The 12,156-nt window shown below is 37.2% G+C and overlaps 1 protein-coding gene across 3 annotated transcripts in view; it reads right to left on the bottom strand.

Moving 5' to 3' along the window:
* Positions 1-4,442: 4,442 nt before the first annotated feature.
* The window catches only part of LOC149218416 (uncharacterized), a 104,324-nt gene continuing 96,610 nt past the window's right edge, over positions 4,443-12,156 (bottom strand). For 2 of the 3 annotated variants that reach the window (XM_089383959.1, XM_089383958.1), the window contains exons 4-5: positions 5,946-6,059; positions 5,339-5,848 (exon numbers count right to left, since the gene is read on the bottom strand). In XM_089383959.1, the coding sequence (XP_089240085.1) occupies positions 5,628-5,848; positions 5,946-6,059 (335 nt within the window). In that variant the 3' untranslated portion in view covers positions 5,339-5,627. Of the gene's footprint in view, positions 4,593-5,338; positions 5,849-5,945; positions 6,060-12,156 lie in introns of those variants that run through there. The other variant, XR_016249165.1, reaches the window with a different exon arrangement.

Genomic DNA, 12,156 nt, shown 5'->3' on the forward strand with positions numbered 1-12,156 from the left:
TATCATTTTGGGGAATCTATATATCGTCTAGGTTTGTTTTTCTGTATAGCTGGTCTAAAGTTTAAACACACAACCAGTGTTGCGAGGGAGCGCCACCCCCCCCCTCGATCCCGCTCCCGATCCGCGCTCCAGGTGGGAGCAGCTCGGGAGTGGGTGGGGAGCGCGCTCCCGAAAAAAAAAACTGTGCTCCCTACCAAATCTGGGAGTGACTTCGGGAATGTCGCTCCCGTAGCTCCAAGAGCGAAATTTAAAGCACGGGAGCGATCAGGGAGTGATTGCTCCCGATCGCTCCCACGCTTTAAATTTCGCTCCTGGAGCGACACGCGTGAAGTCCGGGAGCAAATGCGGCGGGGAAAAAAATCGCGCGGCTTAAAAATCGATTTTTTTTTTATATAATGAGGAGGGATTTTATGAATCATTCTGACTTGAGTGAGACGGAGAGCAAGGAGTGAGATTGAGAGCAAGGTGCCAAGGAGCAAGGAGTAACGAGCAAGGAATCTTGGATGCATTTGAAGTAGGTTAACAATTTTTTTTTTTAATGTTTATTAATTTACACCTAATTTCTAAATAAATTTTTCTCTATTTCGGTTTCCCATTGGGCCATTCCCATTCCCATTCCATTTTATTAAATTTTGTAGATTCAAAACTACAAATTTCAAACATCATGGTTATATTTCTTGACATTTTCTTCTTCTTGGTTCCTTTTCTAGTTATTATGGTGCTCGAGAGTAGAAAAATGAGTGTTCAAAATGAAGAAGGGAGACAAAGTGGATTTGATGAAAACCTCGGTAAGGAGGAGCTGGAGAAGGGTGAACATGATTCAGCAGCTAAAAAACTAAACAAGACCAAACCCCACCGTGGAAATATGTTAACAGCGCTGACGCAGGGAAAGGGGGTGGAACCACTAAATTTCATTGCCCCCATTGCAACAATAATTACACGGGTTCATACACCCGTGCCAAAAAACACCTCTGCGGGAAAATGCCATGGGATGGAGATAAACAAATAGGAATCAGAACTTGTGCAGGTGTGTCAACAACGAATAGAGCCAAATACACAAGGGAAGAGGAGGAAGCCCAATACAAATCTAAAAAATCAAGGGGTTTCTTTGAACCAAGCTCACAATCACAAGCACAAAGAACTCCCTCAGCATCCTCCCAAGGCAATGGATATGGAGGCACAAGGTCACCGGCGTTAAGGCGTAGAACCATATCAGATTTCCTTGATGAATGGTGTAGGAATGATGTGGATTCAAAAGTTTACAGGTTTCTATATGCATGTGGGATACCATTCAATGTTTTTTGCTCACCTTATTGGCACGAAATGGTTTATGCCATATATGATGCCCCTAAAAGATACAAGAGCCCTGGGTATGACAAGGCAAGAACCGTTGGACTTGATCATGAAAAAACAAAAATATCACATTCTTTGAATAGAATGACAAGTTCTTGGACTGACCATGGGGTGTCCATTGTATCTGATGGATGGACAAATGTAAAAGGCAAGCCATTGATAAGTGTTCTTGTTGTGTCTGTCAGTGGTGCCATCTTTCTAGATGCATATGATTACTCGGAGAAGTTCAAGACCGGCATCAACATTGCAAAAGCATTATTTGAAACAATTGATCGTATTGGGCCATACAATGTCATCCAAGTCATCATTGATAATGCTCCTAATTGTAAATCAGCGAGAGCAATTATTGAAGATAAATACCCCAACATATTTTGGTCTGGGTGTTTGGTTCACAAATTGAACCTTTTGATGCATGATGTTGTTAAGAACAAAAATGAACAATACAAATGGATTGGTGATTTGTACAAGAAAGGCAAACAAATGATAAAATTTATTACAAATCATAGCAATACCCATGGCCTTTTCCGCAGTCACTCGATATTTGAGTTGTTGAAGATTTTTTGGAGAATCTTCGGCAAAAATCACATAGAAAAACTTATGTCGACGCGTTTCGAACCATCCAGTGTGATTCATCGTCAGGACAAGTTGAATGAGCAGATCTCATTTAGCACATTAAATAAACAGGGCAGAGAATCCATGACTCAACGGATAAAAAATAACAGCTAGAAATGACATGATAACGGCTAGTTTGACCAAGATAAAGGGAAATTAATAATAATAATATTATTATTATTATCAATAATATTTTCTTTTAAAATTAATAATAAGTAAATCAAAAATTAATAATTTCAAATATGTTGAAAAAATTAAAATGAATTAAATTAAAAATTATATAAAATGAATGAATTATATATATAATTCATTCATTTTATATAATTTTTAATTTAATTCATTTTAATTTTTTTCAACATATTTGAAATTATTTATTTTTTAATTTACTTATTATTAATTTTAATTTTAAAAGAAAATATTATTAATAATAATTATAATATGTTTGAGTTTATAACTAATTATTAAAAAAATTTAAAAGTAGTTCATTTTATATAATTTTTAATTTAATTCATTTTAATTTTTTCAACATATTTGAAATTATTAATTTTTTATTTACTTATTATTAATTTTAAAAGAAAATATTATTGATAATAATATTATTATTATTATTAATTTCCCTTTATCTTGGTCAAACTAGCCGTTATCATGTCATTTCTAGCTGTTATTTTTTAGTCGTTGAGTCATGGATTCTCTGCCCTGTCTATTTAATGTGCTAAATGAGATCTGCTCATTCAACTTGTCCTGACGATGAACCACACTGGATGGTTCGAAACGCGTCGACATAAGTTTTTCTATGTGATTTTCGCCGAAGATTCTCCAAAAAAATTGATATGGATCACAGAAGTCTCAGTTCAATTGTTGAAGATTGCGAGGACTAGATTTGGTAGCTATTACCTCACCTTCAAGCGCCTTTTGAAGGTAAGAGAGTCATTGGCTAGCATGGTATCAAGTCCACACTGGCAGGTATTAAAGGAAAGGGCTACAAATGCAGCTGACAGGCGAGGTTTTGAATTGGTGGAGGAGGCGCTCTTGATGGTATGTTTTGGGCACGTGTGAGGCAAGTATTAGATTTCACCAAGCCCATTTATCACATGATTTGGTTTGCAGATACAGATAAACCAGTGATTGGCGAGGTGTATGAGCAGATGGATACCATGTTGGGGCAAATAAAAGATATTGTTCATAACAATGATCCCGACTTGTACAAACTGATTCACGATTGTGTGTGTGTACAATGGAATAAACTTAATCTTCCACTAGATTGCTTGGCGTATATCCTTACACCAAAATACTACTCTACATCTTGGTTGGGCCAACCTGCACCAAGGGGTGGGGTTAGGACCAAACCCCATATAGATGAAGAGGTATCTAAAGGATATTTGGAAGCATTAGAAAAGTTGATCCCTGACAGGGAGGAATGTGCTAGTGTGTGCCTTGAAATAGGCAGAACTTCAGTAACAATGGTTTGTTTGGTACCTTCCATGCAATGGAAGACAGAGACAGATTTGATACTCTCACATGGTGGGAAACATATGGCGGCCATGGACTTTTGTCAAAATTGGCAAAAAAAGTTCTATCACAGGTTGTAAATACTTCTTCTGCAGAGAGGTGTTGGAGCACCTACAGCTTCATACATAATGTGAAAAGAAACAGACTCAATGAAAACTGGGCAAAAAGCTTGGTTTATGTGCACTACAACTTGAGGCTATTGAGTCATTACTGTGATCGGGCTTATGAGAATCCAACATATAAAATCTGGGACAACCACCCAGAGGATGACAATTTGGAGGATGGCACTATACATCTTGAAGAACTGGAAGAAGAACTGGAAGAGGAACTTATAAGGGAGGAAGATGAAGCAGCAGCCATGCCACCTCCACCATTCAGTAGCAGTGCTCGAGTTCCGAGTCTTGTTCCTTTGTTGTCGCCACCTCCATCTACACCCTCACGTGGAGGGCATGTGCCTTCTAGTTCTGGTCATCAGTGTGTGTGGGAGACTCCTAGAAGACCACCACGACCTGCTCATACATTAGACTCTTGTGGCAAGGGCCACATGCAGTAGTAGATAATAGATTTACAGTTTACTTGTCTTTTCTAGTTTCTATTAGTTTTCATAAATGTTGAGTCTTGACTCTTGACTCTTGACTCTTTCATATCATAATGATATTGTTTGTATAAACAATATATGACTGTGACAATAAAAGTTTGAAGTTTGAAGTTGGCAATTATAACTCATTAGTAATGATTCTGAATTATGAATATGATGCTTCGTGAAAGTTGTTTCATTTCATTTCATAATTCATTTTATAACATTTCATTTCATGTTAACAGTTAGATATTATTTCTTGTAATGGTTAAACTTAGCTTACAAGTACAACTTTGGTGATCAATGATGTTACTAACTTGTGAACGTTCTAGATGATTGATGTGATATGGTTCAATGATCAATCTATGTTTTTTATATGTAATTCATCATTCTACATGTTTTTGTTGACATATATGTATCAAAATATAAAGAATATATATATTTTTAAAAAATCGCTCCGGGATTCGCTCCCAAACTGGGAGCTTTTGAAAATGTCGCTTCCACTCCCCGCTTTCGCTCCCGCTCCCGCTCCCAAGTAACACTGCACACAACCATGCCCATAGTCCACATCAACAAGACTACGTATAAGAAGTATGAGCAATCATCTAAACATCTCTAGGTCTGTTACTTGTTTTAGTGTTCCAAAGCAACTACATTTGTCAATGCTGAGTGTGCACTAGATTCATTTTTTTTGATGCGACGAATATGCATTTTTGTATGATTAAAAAGGTAGAATCAAATATTCCGTACAAGAGACGCTTTTCATACGGTATTGAGGATATAGTACTAGTTGCAGGATCATGAAAGTCACCTCCTTGTACAGGAGATTTGAGCATAGTAGGTAGCCGCATCGGTTATAAATTGCTACTATTTGTACTGCTCAAGTGCTCCAATCGGTAAACAGAAACAGAGTTACAAATTTGGAAAACAGAAAGTTGTATTAAAAGTAAGAAGAAATTCATATTCCGGATAGTAGATACATTGAAGTACAAAGTCATCTATTCTGTCCATTAAAATCCTTTATGACTCTTTAGATTCCCCATAGGAGATATTAAAATATAAACTTCCTATCCATCCGAATCCTCTATGATCCTTCAGGTCCTGTTCCTGTTGCATATGAGGCCTGGAGTGCCTATGTGACACTTCATTACCCACCTTATTTACAAAATAACCGCTAAAACTTTTAAGCTAGGTCAGTTAATATTTATTGTGACTAATATTTATCTTCGTGTCATTATCCCTTTTAACAGGATTCTGATTCTACCCCCAATCAAAATATCAGAGACAGGAAAAAAATCACTACATATCTATATATACTGTCAACTTACAGGCCATACAAGCAGTCTTAGTCCAAAACAATATATATAAGAACAGAAAGCCTACGACCTAATATAAGACAACCTGAGCACATACATATATCCATCTCTTACAAAAATCACACAAAAACATCAAGGAGCTGTGCTCCTAGAAATATCACTGTGCTCCCTAAGGGAACACAATCCTTCACCTTCACAATCTGTACTGGGTCACTGCACTCCTGCCAACCCTGTTTGAAATTTGATGTCCATCTGATCTTTTAACAAAGAGCCCTAAGCCCTCTCAGCTCCTCCTCCAACTCAACTATTCGCCTCTCCTGGTTCCTCAGTGTCTCCAGTACCTGAAGGGCAGGATCTAAAGCAGCTTCTGGAACCCCAAGCTCTGCTAAATCATCCACAACTGGCAGATCAGGAGCATCCCTTGGTAAATAAGAGAGAAATAGGACCCTCAATGCCCTCTGAATGGTCTCAACCGGAATGCCTGCAAAATAAGAGTGAAAGTGTTGTCAGTCATAGGAGATGAGTAATGATAAGAGAAAATGAGATGTTTAACCAAAAACTATCTTAAATAAGCTTACTCTGAGGAGGTGGCCCATCTACTACCATCCCAATGTCACTCTGTGACTGATCATCCAGGGGTTGAACCAACTGTGACTGCTCTCCATAAACCTCCTCTCGAGGACCTCTTATAGCTGGGGGAATGATCCAAATCCCAATAGATATCCAAAGGACAGATATCAGAACAACTAAGGATATTGTAGAAGCTAAATAACCATGCTAGTTAAGCATAAAAACACATCAAACTCTATGCAAGAGAATAGAAACAACGCATGCTGAGAAATAACAAAATATTGATTAAGAAGAAAAATAAGGATATATAAGAACATCTATGAGGAGAGACGTGGACTAAGAAGTTAGTACATACCAGGTTGAAACAGTGTCTGACATGATGCTCTAATCGACTCTATTTTGAACTGACATCAATCTACAAAAGCCTATTGATAGATATTATAGAAGAATCTACAAATACAATCATGTGGACAAGATTCTGCTCAAAAAATGTGGGCTCTCTATTACGGAGACCCTGATCTTATGTATGAGGATGATCCTTTTCAGGTGGTGCATGATGAAGTTTGTCCCACACATAGCAATATTTGTTGATTGCAAGGTACAACATTGTTTGCACATGACCCATGTTGCTGAGGTATTCTGGCACAGCGTTGAAGTTGATCTTGCCTTCACAGTGGCTTGGTGCATTATCGATTCGACCTGGCCTTGTCAAGACCACAGACTTATGCCGTTGTCTCAATGCAGAGTTTGGCACTTCTCGCTCTAGACATAAAAAAGACTTCGGCATTGGAACTGGGTTTTTGAATTGGCACTCAGATTGGAAAACGACCAACTTATGCACTGGAACATCATGAAGAATCTCTACCTCAGTAGCTACTTCACCTACATGATGAGGTTGCCTGACTAGATGTAACTGAACAATCCTTCGCTGTTGAACCAGCTCCTGAATCATTGGGCAGTGCATGGCTTCAACCAACTCCCCATTGGATTCCCAGTGCATGCCTAGATATGGCCCTCAATCACCTATGCCTCGGCTGCACAATCATAAGCGTTGGCAATCCCACAATACAGACCTCCTGCTACTCAAGACTTCCAACCCACTTGCATGGCTGCCCACCGCTGGTTTGAACTTTGGACTGATAACTATCGTCCATCATGTCAGAACATGCTCATTGACCCAAGTCAACGAGAGGGATGAGGCACAAAGGATCCCACTGCCCTACTACTTGATCAGGTCCATCAAATAATAAAGGCTGCCTAAGATCGGTGATTTAAGATCATATCAATATCCCTCACAACAATCAAGACCATGCGCAAAGCATTTAGAGGAATTTGGCCATGCAAGTTCCTAAATGTAAATGTGTCAATTATGAATTCCATCAATAAAGGAATGTCTAGACTCTACCCTATCCAACTCGTGGATCCCAATACCTCCCTGCCTCGGAATACACACCACAACTCATAAACTCACAAGCCAGACCCAGATCATCAGGTCTACGGAGATTTACCTGACACAGAAAAAAACATTTTCTAAGGTAGGAATCACTTTCCCTGAAGGGGAATCTGAAAACGTGAGCCATAATGGCCCAATACAAGATGGCCTCAGAACACTGGGCACGAGTCAAAGTATGATAGGTGAACCAAACTGTGATGAAGAAATCCACAGTCACAAAGAAAAGCCACATCATTGAGGCCAAACTCTTTGATAGCCAAACACCTCATTGTAGTTGCATTAGAATTTAGCACACTAGGGTGTTCGTCCTGATTTCCCACAGCAAAACAAAAAACCACCTCATTTTGTACTTGCATTAGCCCACTTGGGTGTTCATCTTGATTTCCTGCATCAAGGCCATTCTCTGCGATCTTAACTTTTTGTAACAAGTCTACATTGTCTGCATCTGTATTCGGAAACGGACAAGAGAAATGACAATGGCTTTCTTTTGTACATCCGAGTAAATTTCTAGAGTTGGAAGTGCATAAATCCATGTTAAATTTTAAAATTTCAAAGCAGAATTAGAAAGCATCTCTTTCACCTTCATTATCAATCTCTCAAGCAGTCTTCCTTCATAACTTGAATAACAAATATTTATAGTTTTCGAAGTCAACAGTTTTTCCTCACAACTAATCTCAGAATTGTTTATATGTTCTATTATTTTTGTAACAACAATCTTTGTTAACCCACATAGTCTGCATCTGTATTTGGAAATGGAAAAGAGAAAAGAAAATGGCTCTCTTTTGTACCTCCGAGGAAATTTCTGGAATTGACAGTGCATAAATCCATGTTAAATTTTAAAATTTCAAAGCAGAACCAGAAAGCATGCCTATTACTTTCAATATGAATCCCTCAGGTAGTCTTCCTTCATAACTTTAATCACAAATATTTATAGTTTTTTAGGTCAACAGTTTTTCCTCACAACTTATCTCAGAAGTGTTTATATGTTCCCTTACTTTCATTAATACTCTGAAAATCATCAACCTGCTTAAATCTCTAGTGATCATATCCGCTAATCCCTCTTAACAAATTCTCTCCATCACAAACTGCCAGGGAAAATAGTGTAGCAAGCCAATTTCCATGAACAATTCCAGTTTGGCTCAGTGATCCCCTACCCTTGCTGTTAGGCCACCTAGTGAGTGACTCACCTTGAATTGCTTAATAGGTAGCTTGCTTAGTAAGCTAGGCACCCATAAGTGCAACACAATCCAATCAAAAGAATGTTAAAGGTACACAAAATTCATTGTTCTTGTTAAGCTACCTACTAAAATAGAGATAATATATTCATTGAGGCCGAGAAGCGCTCCCCAGCCTAGTATGGAAGAGATGTTGCAATGTCCTGTCCTGTCCTGTTAAACATTTTGACTCGGTCAAATTACATAAAATTAAAAATAAAATGAAATGAATAATTAAAATAAAATTGAGGTAAATTAGTCAATTTACCGTTCGTAATTTTTTGGCTCAACAACCCATGGTTTTCCCATTGTATTCTTAACCCATGGTTTTCCCCATGGTATTCTTCTCTAATGTAGCCTATTTAAAGGCATAAAATTTATGTTGTAATCTCCTGTCCTTCTCCGTTAGACATTTTGACTCGGTCAAATTACATAAATTAGTCAATTTAGCATTCGTACTTTTTAAGTTCCTTTTCTCATGGTATTCTTCTCTAATGTAGCTTATTCATGTCATGTAAACATTAGTAGTTTTTTGACTCCGAGTTTTGACCACCCAGCCCTCGATCACATAGCACAGATCGATTCAACAAATCTCAGCTGAGTTTAGCATTCGTACTTTTTAAGTTCCTTTTCTCATGGTATTCTTCTCTAATGTAGCTTATTCATGTCATGTAAACATTAGTAGTTTTTTGACTCCGAGTTTTGACCACCCAGCCCTTGATCACATAGCACAGATCGATTCAACAAATCTCAGCTGAGTTACCAATCCTAGGACAAAAAACTAGGCGATTGAAGGAAGGCTATTGTGCTGAGGGTTCCCTTTCATTGATTGAAGCTCGAGATCTCCAAGCTGAGGTAGTCGATTGTTGAGGAATAGGACTTGCAATTTCGACTCCTGAAAGGAAGTCTTACTAGGATATTATCTGCGAAGAGAAAGTCGGTGATCTATGGATCTCCTTTCGGAAAAGTTGTCGTTCAAGTAGTTGGTTTTGCATAAGTTTGATGATAGTATCATATAAAAAAAATATTTTTTTATTTAACAATAAAACTAACTCTAATCTAAATTCTCTATAATTAAAAAACTAGAAATAAAAAAATTACTTCTCTATTTGCATCTAGGGTCATTTTTTAATAAGACTTTAATGTTTAAGAGAGGTAGTTCATGATATGAAAATTTTATTGTGGACCTAACACTTTTTACAAAGACCATTTTTCAGCAAGGATTGTATGTTTAGCCTCAAAAACATAAGAGTTAGAAAATGCAAGAGGTAATTGTGTCCGTTTTTATATATTTTCAATTTATTATTATATTTTGAAGTTATTGGAAATGATTATGAACGAAAATTTTAAACATTGAAACATTACTAAGATTCATAAAATTGGTATAAGAAAGTTCACAATTCACATAAATCCTCTAAATTTATATCTATAAAGATTCAGACATAATAAATATAACTGAAGTATGAAATGTTCCCATAGACCGTCTAAATTCAGAAATGATATGTGAAAGTTTTACAGATATTGAACTATCGAACTGACCGTCTAATTAAACACATAGATTGGATGTGATTGCAATATTCAATAAATGTCTTTTGCACCCAAATGTGTTCTCCATTTACACTAGCGAGAGCATATCATTGAGGAGAGAATATTTTGAAATGTTATTTTGGTTTTCCAAGAACAAAGGGTCCAAGCCTCTAACTTCAACCAATACCGTCTGTGTTAGCTAGTACTGTAAATCAGCCTTTCAAGAAATATGTAGATTTATTTGTTATATGGGATTTAGTTCCAATCAAATTTTAATTTCAAATTTAAACTTTATATAAATTTTGAAATTTAAATTTTTATGAAATTAAAATCGCAGTAGGAGAAGTTAAATTACATTGAATTATTTTATATTTTTTCAAATTAACTTTTATTTAAATTTATTAATAGATTTTAGTTTAAACTTTAAAATGATTTGATTACAATTAATAAAATAATAAATAAATTTATATAACATTATATAGTGAAAAGGGATGATAAATAAAAATCAGAATAATGATAAACATCTATTCCAAAATCATCTCCAACATTTTCATTTTCTTGAACTGAATTTATTTTTTATAACTTTTTCCATTGTTTAAATTTATTTCTACTATAGGAATTTTATAAAATTTTGAAATTAAAATTTTAAGAAATTAAAATCACAATAGGAGATGTTAAATTAAATTGAATTCTTTTATATCGTTTCCAAATTAACTTTTATTTAAATTTATAAATATATTTTAATTTAAGATAATTTGATTAATATCCCTAGCTCACTTCACTACCCCGGGGGAAGGATTTATAAAACTCAGTTTCAATGGGGCCTCAAAAGGTAACCCTAGACCGGCAGGCCTAGGTGGCCTCTTCCAAGATTCCCAGGCCAACACTCGGTTAATATATGCTGATTCTTGTGGGTTCGCCAGTAATAATGAAGCAGAATTTGCTGCAGCCAAGCAAGGTCTGCAAATAGTTGTCCGCATGGGATACCGAAACTTAGTGGTTGAGGGTGACTCAAGCTTGGTCATAAACACACTGATAAAGTTGAACCATAGAACCAAATGGGATAAGCTCAACCACAATTGGAGAACAACCAGACTAATCCAAGAGATCGGTGAGCTGATACACAAGTTTGACTACATTATGGTCAATCACGTTAGGAGAGAAGGGAATAAAGGGGCAAACTTTCTAGCCAATTGGGGATGTAACCATCAAAATGACCCGATGGAAAAACTTTGCCCAGTTCAGGGCTGGGATGACAGATATCGAACTCTGGCTGAAATCCTAGGTCAAGATCAGAGGCAAAGTCTCCACTATGGCCTTCCAGAGAGTGTTTTAAAAACCGGCCGGTCTGAACCAGTAACCGGTCAAACCGGCAGAAAAACCCCACTTTGACCCACCATTTTGCCTAAAAATTGCACTAACCAGTCCTAACTAGCCGGTTTAAGATGGAACCGGCCGGTTGGTGGTCAAATTGGCCTGTTCCGTCCTAAACTGGTCAGTTAGCTGCCACAGCCGCGAAGGACCCACGCAGCAATATTTTCCAACCTTTTAGGGTGTTTTGGAGGGAAAGTAAGGGTTCTTTCCCTCCAAAAACACCCTCTCCAAGCCTTTAAAAGGCCCTTCTCCCTCTCATTTATCTCACACATCTCATTTGGAGTATTTGTGAGTTTGATTGGGAGCTTGGAGAGTGTTTAGTTTTTGCTAGAGTAGTGGAACAACAGAGAGTTTAAGCTAAGTAGTAGTCATCATGCCTCCAAAAGCAAAGGATACTACATGGGCTCATTGTGATATTATTGATGGCAAAATGATCTGCAAATATTGCCAAAAATCTATTGAAGGAGGGGGTATTAACAGGTTCCAGCAACACTTGGCTGGGATAGGAGGCCATGTAAAGCCATGAGGAGCACCAAATGAAGTAATAGGGCATATTAGGGCAGAATACCTTCAAAAGTTTGAGACCCAAGTCACTGAACCAATAGAGAAGTTTGTGACTCGAGCAGTTGCAAAGTTTGGGAGTCAAGACTC

This window comes from Pinus tabuliformis, chromosome Q (assembly GCF_031772625.1).
Source record: "Pinus tabuliformis cultivar Carrire ecotype Pingquan chromosome Q, CPIR1, whole genome shotgun sequence".
NCBI lineage: Eukaryota > Viridiplantae > Streptophyta > Pinopsida > Pinales > Pinaceae > Pinus > Pinus tabuliformis.